This window comes from Chionomys nivalis, chromosome 15, assembly GCF_950005125.1.
Source record: "Chionomys nivalis chromosome 15, mChiNiv1.1, whole genome shotgun sequence".
Taxonomy (NCBI): Eukaryota; Metazoa; Chordata; class Mammalia; order Rodentia; family Cricetidae; genus Chionomys; species Chionomys nivalis.
The window spans coordinates 24,681,073-24,699,895 of record NC_080100.1 but is presented as its reverse complement, the minus strand read 5'-3'; the positions used below and the strand labels follow the sequence as shown (position 1 = coordinate 24,699,895).

Genomic DNA, 18,823 nt, shown 5'->3' with positions numbered 1-18,823 from the left:
TGCCAGTTTAGCAGCACAAAATCAGTGAGAAATCGGGGAGGGGTTCCACCAGGCTCTCCTCCCCTCTCCTCAGGCACAGTCCAGAGAGTCAACTCTCTGAAGCATAGGGCAGGACAGAGAAGAGCTGGGGGCATTCCGATGAAGAACAGAGGCACAGGCAAAAGCTCAAAGTCTGAGGCTGGGGGATGAATTAGTGGCGACAGTGCTTGCAACGAAAGCCAGAGGTCATTTCCAGCTCCAGCACTCGTGTAAAAGTCAGGCCTGTCAGCACTGGGGAGGCAAAGACAGGCGGATCTCTGTGAGTTTGAGGCCAGCCTGGTCTACAGGAGCTAGTTCCAGGACAGGCTCCAAAGCTACAGAGAAACCCTGTCTTGCAAAACCAAAAAAGCAAACAACAACAACAACAAAAAAAAAAAAACCAAAAAGTCATGTCTGGTGCCACAATCCTATAATCCTAGCACTGAAGAAGCAGAGACCGGAGGGTCCCTAGAGCTTGCTGGCCAATCAGTCTGGCCAGATCAGGGAGCTCCAGGCTCATGAGAGACCTTGTCTCAAATCTAAGGTGGGGAGCAGTTGAGGAAGACATCCAACATGTATGCATCTACATGAAGACATACATAGGGATACGCCACATACCCACAAAGGGGAAAAAAAAAACCCACTCACAACTGTGTGAAGAGCCAAACATGTTAGAACCTCACTTTTATGGGTAAAAATGTACACCTTACTTGCTTCCTTATTTCATCTTTTCCATCAGTTTATCCTGAAAATATTGAAACCCAAGGAAAAGTGAAAGAATGTTAGAGGGAGCGCGTGCATGCTCACCCCTAGGACTCCACACCAGTGTCTACCATCTGTCCAACCATCTGTCCAACCGTCTGTCCAACAGTCTGCCCCACAGTAAGTCAGGAAATCTAGTGCATTTCAAAGTCAGTTCCAGACATCAACACATGTTCTCTTACTACCAAACCATTTGTGTGATTCATTGTTAACTTCAATTGTAACAGGACTCATTTTTAACTCTCCACTATGCACGTGTGTGTGTACATCATCGTATACATCTTGATATACAGCTCGATCAAGGAGTCAGCTAATTGGTCCATCGATTGGGTGCTTCCAATCGGGCTGTCCAGAAGCATTCATTTCAGAAGGCTCACCGGTCCTCAGAAGATGGACGATGAAAAACACTTTTGCAAAAATCCCGTCTTTGGACCGCTTCACTTTCCAGGGTTTGCAGAATTGATCTTTGGAAGCGAGCCAGGGTCAGCACAATAAAGCCGAAGACGAATGTTGGAGGAACTGGGGTGCTGTTTTCCTCCTGACCTTGCAGCCAGACCTCATTACGGTAGACTGACTGGTTTTAGCCCATCTCCAGTAATGTGACCTTCTCCATCATCCCATTCCCATGAAAGCCTCATTTGCTCCGGCTTTAAAGGCAGATGAGACTGTTTGAGTCCTTCCTAACGCACTGTCCTCTGATGTCTAAGTACATAGCCCTGCCTTGGCTTCTTAACCTCTGAAAGGCATGCAAGGTGAGTCCACGCCCCACAGGTTATTTCAGACCAGACTGTCTCTGGGTAGTCACAGAGATGCCGTTCACAGTTTAGACTCAATCAGGGTCTCCTTAAAACTCTGACAACGCCAACAGCCCGGCAGCAGGCTGAGGTGGGGTTTAAATTACCTGCTGCTGCAGACAGACTCCCCGGGGCATTCCCTTCTCTAAATCATACTGCTGTGTGGGTTTCCAAACGTCTGCCCAGGTTGAGCAACAACGTTAGCACATGGAGGTGACACCTTTTTTGTATTGCACTTGAGGAAGGAAATGAGTTTGGGAGCTGCGAGAGGGACCAAATTAATCACACGATGTGAAAACACATTTGCCCAGAATGAGGCTGTTGTTTCCCATCTCCCAGCTGTCGGCTGAAGGGCCAGTCTCACACAAGACACTCCATCAGGCAATGGCGGAGGGGCAAAAGCAGAGAAATTAGGATGCTTTTCTTGGCCAAGTTAAGAATAGGAGAGATGAGTCAAGTGCACCCACAGCAAAAGACCACCACAGCCAAGACACCAGGCAGAGCGGGAGAGCCGAGGGCTGGCTTCTGCCTAGGGGGCATATCATATGAAAACTCTCAGACCAGGAGCTGTGGAGTCATACTTCAAAGGTGTTTCCTTGGGCAGAGACGAGGGAGCGATATTTTAAGAGCTGGGCTAACATGTGAACAGCATTCAGCGCTGGAAAATGAAGAGAGGTTCTATAAAATAACAAGCAATCTAGCTTGGCTGGAGAACAGGCTGTGAACTGAATTCAGTGAGGAGACAGGAGACTAAAGGCCATATTAACACAAGCCTGGAGTGCCCAATGTTAGAGTCTAGAAGGCTGAGGGAACTGGATTTGGAGAAAGTCATTTTGACAAAATATTGTGAAATCAAAGACAAAGTGAGAAAAACAAATCTGTGTCTGAGGTTGCACACTACTAACCTCACGACCAAGAAGGGGGGGCAGAGGGAGCAGAAGTTTAAGGTCCTTCTTAGCCCCATAGTAAGTTTCAGGACAGCCTAGAGACAGCATTTACTGTAGACTTAGCACTTTTGAGCTGGAGATTCAAGTCATTAAGAGTGCATGCTTTTCCTCCAGAGGAATCTGGGTTTGAGATTCCATGCTGGGAAGCTCAAAACCACCTATAACTACAGCTCCAGGGAATCCGACACCTTCTAGCTTCTGCAGACATTGGTACATAAGTGTACACTGATACAGATAAATAAAGACAAAACTTAATTCTCAAAAATAAACAGCAAGTTTATTTTGTTAATTGAACAATGAAAAAGGTTGCTAAGGAACTTCAAGAAAATATTCCAACTACAAACAGCCTCCCCTTTGATAGTTAACACATGAAAATCTATTGCTACTGTAGTGGCTAAACCCTTTCTTCCTGATCTTATAAATGAACATTGACTATTTTTATTAAATTTGACTTCAGGTTTTTGACAAGGACATGAACTTTATACCTAATAGAGACATCAAAACTCATCATTTGAGGGCATATATTCTAAAAATCTGCAATATGAATTTAAGGCAATGGAATTCTTTCATTTGCATTTTTATGGGCTCCTATACTCATTTATATAATTATATCAATGTCATCTAAATCTGAGATTGTGTCAATATGGAAAAACTGCCATCTCTGCTACTATATAAACTCTATAAAGCATAATGGACCTAATTAATGAACACCAAATGTGTAGGGATTTTATAGGCATACCTAAATAACTTTTTTTCTAGGTAATATGAAGCTTAAATTTTAGATGAGAAACGTAAAGAATGAAAAAAATGAAGTACTCATCTGGAATCAGACAACAGTAAAGGTTGAAGCTAGAATTCCAATGTAGCCTTATCTGATTGGAAACTCTCTGTCATTCCTCTGTGTTCTGCATATGGGTTGTAACTGGAGCTTATTCATTACTTTTGGATAGCCATTAAGCAACGTAATGGTTCGTTCATTTCATGACACCAATTAGAAACTCTCAAAGCATCAGAGAAAGCCTTGGCACTTGAATGATAAGCCTTGACATATTCCACCTTGGAAGACTAGCAAAAATATTGCTTACTACCAAAAAAGGTGACTGAATATTTGAGGGATGAGAAACTTCAAAGCTAGGCAGTTATCTGGCTGGTCCCTGAGACATCAAAAATTCCTCCTATCAGAGACACCAGGGGACTCAGGGTTTGTCATCTGCACACCAGTCAACCGAGGGCAAGACAACCCTCAGTCGTTCCAGAGTGTCCATGGCTTGCACACGGCCTCTTAAAAGAAGGCTGGATAAAGAGGAAATCTCACCAGTGAGATCCTTCCACGGGCAATGTAGTCTGGTCTTACATTTTCCCGAGCAGAGATAAGGGAGAAATGTTCCAAGGTCTGATCAATGTTAGGATAACGTCCAATACTGGGAAAGCAAATAAGTCTACGAGATAGCAAGCCATTCAACAGAGCTAGGCTCAAGTCTGCTGCCAGGAGTTTCACTGTTATTTTATCTGTCGCCATCAGAGATATCTCTGGGCTGACCAGAAGCAACAGGGCTAGACTGCTGGTCAGTCCAGACTCATGTTTTGGCTATATCATCTTCCTCTTTCTAAGTCACCTGCCCTGACTTCCTAATGGGACAAAGATGACAAAGCCATAATGAAATCATCTTTCTGAATGTGCTTAGGAAAATCATTCAACAAAACCTGTGAATTTCTGTTCCGTAGGATCTATCCACACTATCTCCATCCTTGTCAGAGCAGGGTGTTATAGCTAAAAGATGATTGTGATATTTTAAGACGCTTCTTACTGAATAAATTATCTACTACGAAGAGTTCTTTCTGTCATGGAGCACAAATAGAGGCGTTTCTAGAAAACTAGAGGGTGGAACGGCTAAAATTCTACTTTGTACATTTGAGTACAATTTATTTGCTATTTATTTTTATTTAGTTAGTTATTAATTTTTAGTTCATGTATTTTTATTTTTATTCACACATTCTAGTATAACATATATGTTTATTTGGTTTTATTTATTATGTTATTTATCTTCTACGTATGTACAGACACACGCATAAAGGAATGTGTGCAAATGTGTGCGTGTCAGAGGTGGACACCAGGAATCCCAAGCTCACCAATTAGGCTACTCTAGCTGGCCAGCAAGCCCCACAGACCTTCCTGTCTTTACCTCCCCAGGGTCGAATTGTAAGAGCGTACCACCACATACAGCTTTTTAAACATGGGTTCTGGGTAATCGCTAATGCTTTTGTGGCAAGCATTTTACCCTCTGTGGTGGTAAAGAAAAGAAAGAAAATGACCCCAAAGTGGGTGGCCCTATGATGAGGTGTGACTGTGTTAGAATAGATGCGGCATTGTTGGAGGAGGTGTTTCATTGTGGGGGTGGGCTCTGAGGTTTCATGTATGCTCAAGCTACACCCAGTGACATGGTTCACTTGCTGTGGCCTGTGGATCAAAACAAAGAACTCTCAGCTCCTTCTCAAGCACTGCTCTGGGAATTCCTACAGCCAGTAGCCTTTAAGTTACCCACTCGCTTGGGCATGGCCTCTTATACTATAAATGCCGATGTAAAGTGTGTGTGTCCGGCTTCTCTTCCGGCTGCGGGATTCCGTTGCTGATTCCCATTCAAGCAAAGGACTATGATCTGTGAGTCTACCCGTAAATAAATAACCCTTTATTATACTCAGTTCTGAGCTAGTGTGGGATTTCCTTTTAGCATCCAGCTTCAAAGCACCATGTCTGCCCGCATGCTGCCATGATAATGGTCTAAACCTCTGAAACTGTTGCCACTGCAATTAGATGTTTTCTGCTTTAAGAGTTGCTGTGGTCATGGCGTCTCTTCCCAACAATAGAAACTGTAAGACACCCTATGGAGCATCTCCCCAGTCCCAGGAATCCATGCTAAAATCCAGTGTTTCTCAACCTGTGTGTCGCAACTCACAAAGACAGTCGGAAAACACAGATCTATACATTATGATTCATCCTAGTAACAAAATTACAGTTATGAAGTAGCAACAAAAATAATGTTTTGATTGGGGGTCCCCATAACATGAGGAACCTTATTAAAGGTCGCAGCATCAGGAAGGCTGAGAACCACTGAACTGATTCATAGGTTAGCACTACAAAGGAATTACTCTTACTTCCTGTAAAATGTAAGACCATGGAGTAAGATACAGCACATATTCACTTGTCTTGAAAAGTTTGGGGATTCCAGAGAAAGGCAGTAGGTTCTATGCCACGTGGTTGATGGGAAGCCCGTAGCATGCAGGAGTCCGACTTCCTCGGCACCAGCCACAAGGGCGAAAAGGAACCTAGATGAACAGAGTATTTCCATTCTGGAAATCAGATCACTGTAGCTTCAGGAATTGTCAGAGTTCAACCACCGTGGAGGAGCGATAGTATGCCCTGGTTAATGCAGTTCTCTACATATTGGGGGCACTGTTCCAAGCTGATCAAAGTCAACTGGATTGCCTGGCTTTTAGGGTCTTTCCTTATATTGGCTTGTGACAAATAAGACAGATGGCAACAGACATAGTTCGGACATGGTCTGGCTGCATCCCCCTAGGTAACATGTGTTGAAATTTAATCCCCGTTGTAAGGCATTAAGAGGGTGGAAATTTAATCTGAGTATAGCACTTCGAGCTGGGGCCTTTGGGAGGTGATTAGGGTTGGATGAGATCACTGGGGTGGAGCGTTCATACTTGGGTCCTGGGGCCTTGATAAAAGGAGACAGAGAAAGGGTACATACACACACTCCCTCCCTTCTTTATGTCGCATGTCCTCTCTGCACCACCCCAGGGTTCTCACCAGCAAGGATAGCACTGGGTGCAGCCTTATGATCTTGGATCATGACCGTGAGCCCAAATGGAACCCTTTCTTCATAAGTACCCACCTTAGCTACCCTTTGCTTTATAAGCACCCATCCTTGGCTACTCTTTTCTTCGTTCACTCTGATATAGCTACAGCACATGACCTAAAACAGTAAACACTTGCTTTTCAAGCAAGATTGTGCATGACAATGAAAGTACACTCCAGGCCAAATTCATCCAGGGTTCAAAAGACACAAAAACTGTAGATGACCTATTTCTACAAATTTGGCGACACTTTTCTTGGTCCTTCTAAGGAACTTCAGAATAGTGCATCAGAGCTAACTACTGCCCTGGGTTCAGTTTCTTCCCATGGAGTTGTCTGAAATGCATTTCCTGGAACCCTTGCAAGTCAGCTGGATCTATGCGACTGTGTCTGCTCTGACACATCAAGCCTCTCCCACAAATCTTCATGCTCTTCACTTCCCTCTCTAGAGGCCTGTCTTGAAGATAGTGGCTTTACAAGATGGAGATACCAAAGAAAGGATGGTAAGATCTTCAGGTCACCGCGTACAAGAGAGTCATCCCGAGGAAACAGCCAACCAGAAACACACACATTGGATTTTGAATAAATGGAAAATAAAACAAAATTTAGAGTTGCTCGTCCAGCAGCAGATGTTAACTGGCCGGATTAATTCAAACAACTACTTGTACATGCTGCAGCAGACACATCACTATTCTGAAACAGGACAAACAAAACTCATGTGTCTGCTGTCACATGAAGAAAACACTGAACCAGGATTGCTGAATTAAATTAGAGGGACATATACAAACTCCTTAGCCAATCATGTATTTCACTAATGAAAACTCATCTACCCTTTAGTGTGACTTTTGGATTTTTGTTGTGAGGTTTTTTGTTTGTTTGTTTGTTTGTTTAATTGATATTGATTGATTGATTTTATTCTTGAGATGGTCTCACTACGCGGCAGCCCTCGATGGCCCGGAACTTACATACCTCCCGCTTCCACCGCCCACGTCCTAGGACACATGCACGCACCTCCACCACACACAGTTTCTTGTATGAATTTACTTCTGCAGCTGTCTTTGAGAGTGGACTTCCCAGTGAAATTGGTCAAATCATAACTAACCAGGTCAGGGGCACAGATGCCTGCCCAGGGCAGAGGTGATGGTCCACACTGTACTGTGCTATGTCACTGTCACCAAGAGGTGGAAACGGATGCGCACGCTTATCCTTGAGTGCTCCCTTCCTACCTGTAATACTGCAAGCATTATCATAACTCCCTGAGGACAGAGATGCAGGCAATTCATACCGCCACCGTTTATACAGAAGTATTTAAAAGATAAATCACAGGCATGTAGCGGCCTCCTAATTCGCAACCATCGGCCATCTTATTTATTTCTCTGCTCGCTCCAAGAATTACAAGCAAAGGATCATGGGACCTATTCCTAAGTGTAAGATTTGATCAATAAAATTAGCCATCTGTCCAAGGAAGGCTTTAAATGCAGGTTATATTTAAGTATTATGTTCCCAACTGCCCAGATGTTACAGGAAAGGGGCTGCTGATACGGCTCCTTCTGCACAGTGTAAACTGTTAAAAGGCTAATATAAACTTATTGCAGCAAGAAAAATAAATAGCATTAACATTGTGTTAAAACGGATTCAGGATTTTGGGGGGGGGGGGTGCCCCGTCAGCAAATACGAGTGTTAAAATTTCAATTGCTCAGTATTTGCAGAGTCAGATAAGAAACGCATCTCAAGTGTCATTAGGGGAGTGAGAAGGGGGAGATTTAGAAATATAAACAGCAGAGAGCAGAGCCACGGGAAGGGCAGCCTTGCCGGGCCTGGCTGGTGAAGTACCAATAGTTACTGCAATTACTCTTCGCTGAAGCAGGCATATTTCCTTTATACAAATTGATTTGGAACAAGAGGTTTTTTTTTTTCAGATTCAGGAATATTTGCATACATCTAATGATTCTTGCTGGGAATGAGATCCAAGTCAAAACACAAAGCATTTATGTTTTACCAACGCTTTATACATACAGTCTAAGGGTAATTTATGGAATATTCTAAATAATCTTGTGCATGAAACTCAGTTTTACAGATCAAGTCATCTATGAGTTTTTTTTTCCACTTGAGGTGCCATCTTGGTACTCGAAAAGCTTTGGATTTGGCGTTTCAGAGTTTGGGTTATGGATATTCAATCTGGAACATCTTATCCCGACACAGGACTTCAGCTCTTTCAAAGCACTGGCCCTCTTTACTTCTTTTGATTTTTTTGAAGTAAGGTAGCAGTGGGGTTACTTGGGGGAAGTGAGGGTTTCTTATAGCCAAGGAAATGAAAGAATCATTGCAGGAAGTTCACAGGCCCGGCCTGTCTGTCTGTATCACCACTAATTGGGAGCGTGGGAGTCACAGGAGACAAGAGAATGGGAGAGGGGAGGAAAAGAAGGGAGCAGAGAAAAGTGTATAGCACAATGGAAACAATTTTAAAAACGAAAAAAATTGAAAATAAAAAAAAGACCTGAGCCATCTCTGAGCGCCTGGCTTCATTCATACTTGGGCTGACACCCTGCCACGGATCAAGCACAAGATTTTCTTTCAGAAACAGCTTCCCTTCCCCTTATCCTGTAGAACGTCACCCGAAATAGTTACCAGGTAAAATTCAGGCATTGCCCCAAGGGTTCTACTGTTTTACAGAGGTCATTCATTCGGAGGAAACATGTGTTCTTGGCAGCCCTAATTTTCCAAACAGAAAATCAAGGTGTATGGCTGAATGAGTTTTGATTCGTATATTAATTTATTTATAAAACATCTGAAATGTTTATAAGTCACTACATGTTAGATCACATGCAATGATATATGACATGAATGGGGAAAGATAAAAAGAAATGATAACACAATGTTCGAGTTCGTTAGGATATCCGTAAACACATATGCACACATATTTCTTCAGGCTTTTTCTTCCAATCCAGATTAAAAGTTTCTTCCTTTTGCCTTTAAGCATCAGTCAGTCCTATCCAATGCTTTGGTACATGTCCTGCCCCAATAATCCTCTGAGCAAGCCTATAAGGTAGGTATTATTATTATTATTATTATCTATTCATTTGTTAATTGCAGAAAAGGAAATTAGAAAAAGGTTGCATAGCTTACATAATTTTTCAAATCACCAAATAACCAATAAGAAAGTCAGCGCTTGGCCCCAAACTTGCAGAAAGAATGAAGTGTATGCACGCCTGCTCACTCAGGAGCCACCCGTGCAAGATCAAGACCCAGCCTCATAGTGGTGAGAGAGAGAAGAAGGGAGGGCGGAGCTTACCTACATAGAATGAGATGTGGCTGTTAGTCTTTCTGCGGGGTTTACCTCTAAGTGCAACCATCCCTGGGCAAGTAGAGAAGGGGGGTGTGAATGGGTTGACTCTGGAAAGACCTCAGCATCTTAAGTTCACCAGCCACTCAGGAGCCTGAAGCTGGAGGATTACCTCTTCAGAGTCACCCTGGGCTGTCTATCAAGGTAGACCTCTCCTTCCGCCCCAGCTCTAAAGGGCGATAGTGACAGCATCAACCAAAGAAAGAAGCTAGTCAATCCCCAAACCAACCTCCAGAAAACCCACTGAGCTCCTTAATTTAGTTATACCTGCTCAAATGCTGCTGCTGGCTGCCACAGTTTGATGTGGAAGAGATAAACAGATAATGTGGGTGTAGCAGCATGGGGGTATGAAGAAAGGAAAGCACAGGAGTCCAAATTCTCCATGTGTAGACCGTGAATCAGTATGTTGTCAACTCTCCAAAAGTTCTTGTTTCAAAGACGGATGCCTGGGATGTACCCTAAAAACTCTTACTGCATAGTTGAGGACATCTATAGATAGGCTCCTGCAGCCCTGAGACCTGATCTAGCCAACTCTGGAAGTCTGCCCTCTGCTGGTCGTTCATGTAATGCTTTGCACCTGGGACTCCCCTCTATCTGCTGGTTTATGTCAGGAGATAGAAACCACACTTTGGGTCCTTCTTCAAAATGGAGGTGGGAAAACAAGCCCACAATAACCCTCAGACAAATGGGACTCTGCTTTCATAAATCCAACTTGGAATTGCTGGATACTTTCAGGCCCTATTAACCCCTGGGGGTTAGGGAACAGAAGAAACTCTGTAGACTACTACTCCCTAAGGAATTTGAAGGTTATTAAACCCATAGCTCTTGCCCTCAAGGGGAAGTACTGCCTTGACTTAAATCACTTCTCCACCTGACCTTGATTTCTCTCCTTTGCTTTGATCCAGTCATGAAGGAAGACAGAGAAAAGCAAGCAGAAGGAAATGTTTCTTTGTAGTTGTTTGACATGATGGAGAAATCCATGGAGAGGGAGGGGACTAGATGACTAAGTTCATAGAGCATTATTAGCTAGGAACTAGTAGACATCACACACACATGACAGCACACGCATGTGTCCATAGGATACATCCCTGTACATTGCCATCTCTCTCCATCCATCCATCCATCCATCCATCCATCCATCCATCCATCCATCCATCTGTCTACCTACCATCTACCCATACATACAGAGAGGGGGATTTATGGGTTCGGTTTTCCCCGAGAACCAATACAACCTCATTGTAATAGATTAGAGTTGGCTAGTTAAAGGAAATGGGGAGGGGGCATCCAGAAGAGATAAAACCTCCAAATCAGATACTCTGGGAAAGGTCTAGAATATGAGTTTTAAGTAAGAGTACTGCCAGTCTCTTGAGGGCTTGATTAGGGTGGCGCTTGGGAAGTAGACCAGGATGATCCCTGATGCCTTAGCCTTTCGGTGTTATCCAGCAGCTGTAGAAACCACCTGGAGGGACCTGTATTCTTCACCATCCTCCAACAAGGTACCTGCCTGTGAGATAATTCTCCTCTTCCAGGATTTTGGGGTTTTTTTCCTTTTTTTAAATTCTCCTAGATCTTCATTTTAATCTAATTATATGGATGGAGACATACTGAAAAAGTAGAAAGGAAAAGATTATGGGTTTGTGCTTCATTAAGGATGACTGTGGAAAATGCCATCTCCTCCAGGGAAACCTTGAATTCTGAACCCCAGCTTTACCTTCTCCCACTGGCTTTGGAACCTCAAACAAAAAAGGCATGTCAAAAGGGAAAGCAGGATCCATGTGCTCCTCCTTCCTGTGTACTTGGGCCTGATTTAATAATGCAATGTGTTTTGTATCAATAAAGAACTAAACACACTAGTATTGGAGGTACTTCCCTTTAAATCTTTAAATCCATAAATCTTCAGGTGCCCAGGATACCCATCCTTACACTTGGTACCAGGCCACAGAGATGCCGTGACAGAGATATCCCTAAGAACCACACTGTCAGATGCTGCAGAGAGACAGCAGACCTACCTCTTATCTTCTGCAAGAGGATGTGAGCAGGCCTGACTGCCACCTGATACTGTGAGCATAGCAATCTGTTAAGCCAAAGACCCACACATGCCACCACCATGACCACCAAGCACAATGCTCATATAATAAAGCCAGTACATCCACAAATAAGAAAAGAAACTTTGATTTAAATATTATACCTCATGGCCTGGCATGGTAGCACACACTTCAATCCCAGCACTCAGGAGGAAGAGACAGGCAGATCTTTATGAGTGATAAGTCAGCCTGGTCTACAGAGTGAGTTCCAGGATAGCCAAGGCTATATAGAGAGACCCTATCTAAAAAAGATAAAAAAAAAAAATCACACCTCATGCAAAAAGGTAGCTTGAAATAACTTGTATAACTAAACGGAAACTTGAAATCTTCTAGTTAAGGAAGGACATTTTTGTAATCATGTGTTAAATTGTACTAAAAAAAATAGTTACTAAAAAGTGATAAGTTGGACTGGTCCAAGTGCAAATTTTCTTCTTTTTGAAAGATACTATTAAGGGGAAAAAAAGAAAAGGGCTGAAGAGACAGCTAGGTCAGCAAAGCGCTTGCCTCACAAGCATGAAGATCCTAATTCATCTCTAGAGTCCAGCTAGCACTTCTGGGCATGGTAACATGTACTTGTAATCTCAATGCTGCCAAGAAAGAGGCAGGGGGACCCTTGAGGTCCACTGGCCAGCAAGTCCAGCCTAATTGGTTAGCTCCAGGCCAAGGTGAGACCCTTTGTCAAAGGAGGTGGATAAGGTTTAGAAGCATGAGATCCAAAGTTGTCCTCTGGCCTCTACATGCTACCCACCCAGATATTCCTGGACACACATATACCTACTCACACACTCCTGGACACACGCAAAAAACACCTACACACTCCTGGACACACACACACATATACTCACTCACCTACTCCTGAACACACACATGTAACCCACCCACACACTCCTGGACACACACATGTACCCACTCACACACTCCTGGACACACACACATACTCACTCACAAACTTCTGGACACACACACATATACTCACTCACAAACTCCTGGACACACACATGTAACCCACCCACATACTCATGAACACACACACACGTACACACCCACCCACTTCCGGACACACACATGTACCCACCCACACACTCCTGGACACACACATGTACCCCATCCACATACTCATGCACACACACACACACGTACACACCCACCCACTTCTGGACACACACCTGTATCCACCCACACACTCCTGGACACACACACCCACACACCCACACACCCACCCACACACTCCTGGATACACACACATATACCCACCCACACTCTCCTGGACACACACACATATACCCACCCACACTCTCCTGGACACACACACGTACCCACCCACACTCTCCTGGACACACACACATATACCCACCCACACACTCCTGGACACACACACGTACCCACCCACACTCTCCTGGACACACACATGTACCCACCCACACTCTCCTGGATACACACATGTACCCACCCACACACTCCTGGACACACATATACTCACCCACTCTCTCCTGGACACACACACGTACCCACCCACACTCTCCTGGACACACACACGTACCCACCCACACTCTCCCGGACACACACACGTACCCACCCACACTCTCCTGGACACACACATGTATCCACCCACACTCTCCTGGACACACACACACACACACACCCACTCTCTCCTGGACACACACACCCACACACCCACCCACTCTCTCCTGGACACACACACGTACCCACCAACACTCTCCTGGACACACCCACACACACACCCACTCTCTCCTGGACACACATGCGCACCTGAGAAGCTGGTGTTTTCAAAGCGAATGTCTGAATTATGCAGAGGACTGTGCTCAAAATGTACAAAGAATACTAAAAAAAAAAATCAGCAAGAAAGCACACATCTCAATTTCTTTTTTCATAAAAAGTCAAAAGACTGAAAGAAACTTGAGAGGCAGATGACTCATAAAAAAGGGTTCAATATCATTAGTCATGAAGGAACATTAACAAAGATTAAAACTATAATGAGATATATCATTGCTCACCTATTAGAAACAAAGCAAAACCAAACAAAACCAGAGAAATGACAAAGAAGCAATTACGCCTTATTGTTAGCTTCAACTTTCAACTTGGCACAACCTAGAATGACCTGGGAAGAAAATATTGGTAAGGGATTGTCAACATTGAATTGGCCTGTGGGAATCATGGGAATAAAGGGGTTGATGAAGAAAGGCTCAGCCCACTGTGGGCAGCACCATTCTCTAGTCAGGGGGATCCTGACCATAGAAGATCAGGGAAGTCACTGAGCGCAAGCAAAGAAGCAAGTGAATACCCATGTATTCATTTCTCTTTGCTCTTGACTGAACATGACACAACAGGCTGCTTTCAATTCCTGTCACTTCCAGTGATGGACCAACCTGGAATTTTGAGCGAAACCCTTCCTCCCCTAATTTTCTTTTTGTCAGATTTTGTTTTTTTCCTCACAGCTGCAGAAACAAAACTAGAACATGTCCCGGATGTCGCAGGGAATCCAGGATGAGTGGACCTACACGTTGCTCCTACAAACGCGGAAGAGTAAAACTACTCTGAAAAACAATTCAGTGTTTTCTTGCAAAGTCCATCTTATGGGAAGCAGGGATCCCACTCAGCTCCTTACCAAGTGAAATAAAAGCATATCCACCCATGGACACATAGATAGCTGCAGGTAGCAACCTCATTCACCACGGCCCAAAGCTAAAAACACCTCAAAAGCCATTCCCTAGTGGACAGTTAAATAAAGTGTGGTCATCTAAGACCTATGCAAAGGACAACTACCAACAAACAAATCCAGTAATGAACCCCTCTGGCCTTCAGTCTCACCCAGCGTTAGCCACCTAGGGAGCCCGTATTCTCTCTCACCGCAAGGCACCTGCGTATGAGCTAGCTCCCCTGAAAAGGCTGAATTTTCCTAGATGTCTTTCTCTCAACAGAGCTGCCTAGAAATGACCTTTATAACGAAGGCCAGAGGTACAGATCTGCCTGTGGACTATGGGTGGTTTCTTCCCTGCTTGTCCCCAGGGTTGGGTGACTCTTTCCTCCCTCCCCCTGAAATTCCTGCTGAGGAGCAGAAGCAGCAGGCTATAGGCCTCGCGTGTTGGGGGTCTTCACACCACCCCAGTTCAGCTATTGATGTCGACTCGGACACATCCCTCAGGACCTCTCAGTCAAATGATGGGTTTTCACTTGCCTCTGACTTACAGCAGAACAGGAGTGAAGCCTTTCCAGCTCACTGTGCTTACACACCATGGAGGCCTGCAGGGGCTGCGTGTTAGAGTTGTATGGACATAGGACCCTCCACCTCCTTCCTCACTGTTCTACTGCCAAGGGTCTTCAGTGTCTTTCTGGGCCCCACAAGCATTAATGCCCAAAAGTCTAACAAAAAACAGCAAATGGCTCCTGATTCCTCTGTAATACCATGTACACTCTTTGCATAGGAGGTCAGGGGACAGTATCTTCCTGCCTCCACACCAGTAGGCCAGGCACTACTTTATTTGGGTCCATGTCATATTTCATAGGTGACACAGGTCTCCCACACCAAACAGTAAGGCCAGGTTGCAGGGCTCTGTCCCAGAAGAACTCAGCCTTGAAAACACCCAAGGCTACACAGCTCTGCAAACAAGACAGCTGAGGACTGGGATTTGGTGTCAAATACCAGAACCTAAATTCTCATTCCAGCACTTAGCCTCAGTAAGGCCTCAGGTAACATATCAAGCTTCTCTCTAAGCCACTGTTTCCCCTCAGTAAAACAAAGAAACAAGGTTGCTGCCTTGATTAAAGAAATCAGTTCTCACAACAGAACAACGAGCCCTTAATTAGTGTCGGTTATTATTATTTAATTTGACTTAATTTGAGCACTGCAGTGGCAACTCCTGTGTGCCTTGACATAGGTGGAGCTTTTTTTCCTAATGCCCAGTACCAGAAGGTTTTACACCGTGGTGGGGAGGGGACAAGGTGCTCTTTTCTACCCATCTCTTTCTAAAAGAAGAGAGGCAACCTTCAGGTTAGTTGGGATCCAAGACTTCTCAACTAAACTGTACTTATCAAAAGTCGATTGAGCCAAGAGGAAGTGCTAAACAAAACAGACTGCTTTGCAATGCCAGCTGACGGCCACACCACCTTCAAAGTGCTGCACACAAGCCAATTTCTATGGGGCGGGGGCAGCAAGGCACAAGGTCACCCCATACGAATTGGAGCAGGATTTGGGGTGTCTGGGGGAGATTACAAATGAGCTCCTTGCTGCTCACTTCTGAGCCAACTGGGGCACACTCAGTTTTTAATCTGGACCAATTTTACGGATCAAAAACTAGTCTTTCCATGGGATGTAAATGAGCCCACAAGGAAAATTTCCCCTGAAGTTTATGAAGTACCTGTCATTTTCACCCAAGCAGCTTTTCAACCTGAAAGTCGTTGTCTGGATAAAATTATGAAGTTATTTGAAAAAGAAAAAGCTTCTTCTAGGCTGCAGCTTAGTTTAAATATCCCTTCCACCTTGGTGGGGCCCAAGGAAATTTAAAAGGAAGGTTTTTTTTTTTTCCCAAAATCATCCCCATCAATACTTCAAATAAAACCAAAGAAGTCAACACAATACATTGGTGACATGAATATCTGAGCAAGATGCTGGGTGAACTGGATAGAAGATGTTTTGAGGAGAGGGACGACTGAAAATTAGGAAATAAAGGGGCAAATGGGGCAAAACGTGTACAATTTTATACAGCAGGCTTTTGCACAATAATTTTACACTCTGCTTGCATGGCTCGAAGTTTATCCTTAGAGAACCCTGTGTGTGTCTCTCAGGCTGAGAGCCATGAATGGATGTATGCACGAGCTATTCAGCCATGCAGCTAGATGGTGGTTTCATGTGCAGAAACCTGCAGGATGCAAGTGATCGTAGCGCAGTTTTCTTAAGGAAGAAAGTTCAAAGGCGCCTTATATTGAAGTGCTAGAAGCTATACGAAGATGTGAGAAGACAGTTTAATATGAAACTACCTCAGGCGGCTGTTCTTGTCTCCCAAATGAACTGGGCAGTGTGCAGATGGATTTGTTCCCAATCCGAGGGTAATGCAGAAGCTAAGAATGCTCCTAAATTTCAAGTCAGGTACGGGGATACAGGTGACCACGGATGCAGTCCGAAGACTGAAGCATCTCCTAGCATGAAAGGCGACAGTCCCGCTACTCCCCATAGATCCTTAAGCAATAAGAAATACTTAAGCAGCCAAGTGGGAACCTGCCAAGATTATTTTGTTTGCACTCCGATAATTTTTCCTGGGTTGCGTCTTTCTTGTAGAAACATTGTGAAGGGGGACTCCACTTGCTGTGAGGTTTTGCAGGCTGAATGCAAATAGTAGATTGTTTTCCATTGTTCAGAAGACGTAATTAATCCCATAAGACAACCCCCACTTGCAAAGTAAGCTAAGAAAAAGCAGATTCCCCCCCCCCCCCAAATCTAAATATGGTCCTGGCCAACAACGACTAAAAATCGTTATTTGGAAGCAATGCTTGGAACTTTATTGTTTCGAATGTTCTACTTTCACTCATGACATAAGTTAAATCAATGTAGATTTGAGAAGAAAAAAAAAAACCCATACTTTTACCTAGAAGAAATGCGAGTTTTTGTGGCTTCACGTTCTCACAGATCCTTTGTACTAGCCCTACAGCGCATGCATCTTTGTTTGAACAGCAGAGCAAAGACAGGAGTTCTAAACAAGATCAGGTTAACCCACTAAGGGCTCCTTTCTGCACAAATGGCCTCGGGGTGCAAGAGTATCCCAACAGCAGAGAAAGCGCAGGTCCCTACCCAGTGCTTGGACAGGATCAGAGCCAGGAAGGGGGGGACTCCAGGCAAACCTTCAGACACTCAACAGGAAATGGCTGGGCTCTAGGCAATATGAATCCAATAAGATGTTCAAAGAAGCAGGAGGAGCTGTTGAAGTCGTCTGCGCTCTTTCAGCCCTCAGTAACCAAGACCGAGCGGTCGCTGCCCCCAACTTTTAGCAGTCCGTGGTCCCATACAGAGCCCACCACCTCTGCTAGCTCTGGAAAGCAGATCGTTTTTTTTTTTTTTTTTTAAAACAATCTCCCTGGAACCGCCTGAGCTGGGGGAGGGCGAGGCTCACCCTTCGGTTGAGCTCTGCGCACAGCCTACGCGGGATGAGCCCACGCCGGTCAGCGGAGAGAGCAGCGTGGAGCAGCCTGCTCTGCGACCCCATCAAAGCCCGGGACTAGGGTGCTCCGGGCACCATGGCTCGTGGCGCACTCTGAGAGCCTTACCTGATTTTCGCAGAGCGGTCTGGAGTGTCACGGCGCCGGGTGGGAGGCTGCAGGCCAGGAGTAAGAAACAGAGCAAGGAGGTTGGGATTAAATCCATCTCACCGACGGTGTCTGCAAAGTTTCACCAAGTCCCGGGCGCGCAGGGAAAGGGCGTCTCTTGGGAGATGCGGGGATGCCAGTGGCGCGTGGATAAGAAGGTGGGGGGCCGAGAGAGCTAGACCAGCAGCCACTGGGGAGTCCGAGGAGGCAAGACAGCAGCTGGGAGCCCGGCGTGCTGGAGTGGAACGGGCTCGCGGCTGCAGGGCTTTTCAGGGCTGGGGAGTGGACGTTGGAGGCCGAGGGGAGGGACGCACTGGCCGCCGGAGGGAGGGCGGTTCGACCCACCAGAGATGGAATTACAATCTACTGGAAGAGCGAGGGGCAGGGTCTGAATCAATTCACTCCTCGCCCACCTCCGGAGCAGACAGCCCCCAGGCCAGCCCTTCCCTGCGGGTGACCTAGATTGGGGGCCTGGGTGGGACCGACTTCAACACTCAGCGTGAGTTCGTTGAGTCAGACTGCGGGTTCAGGGTCCTAGACTGGGTCCTGACTCTGGAATCTTGGGGTGTCTGAGTTTCTCTGGCGGGACCCTTCTTCCCCCACGCCCTCTCTGTGTCGTTTCACCCAGTTTAAGTCACTTTTCCTAACACCTCAAAGGTTACTCTACTCTGTCTGGCGCTCCAGAGGAAGAGCAA

General features: G+C 45.1%; 1 protein-coding gene across 1 annotated transcript in view; it reads right to left on the bottom strand.

Annotated features, from left to right (window-relative positions):
- Egflam (EGF like, fibronectin type III and laminin G domains) overlaps nt 1–18,355 on the bottom strand; it is a 165,288-nt gene extending 146,933 nt beyond the window's left edge. Inside the window, exon 1 of the mRNA XM_057789568.1 lies at nt 18,090–18,355. Within this exon, the coding sequence (XP_057645551.1) occupies nt 18,090–18,186 (97 nt within the window). The 5' untranslated portion in view covers nt 18,187–18,355. The remainder of the gene's footprint in view (nt 1–18,089) is intronic.
- Between the last annotated feature and the right edge of the window lie 468 nt (nt 18,356–18,823).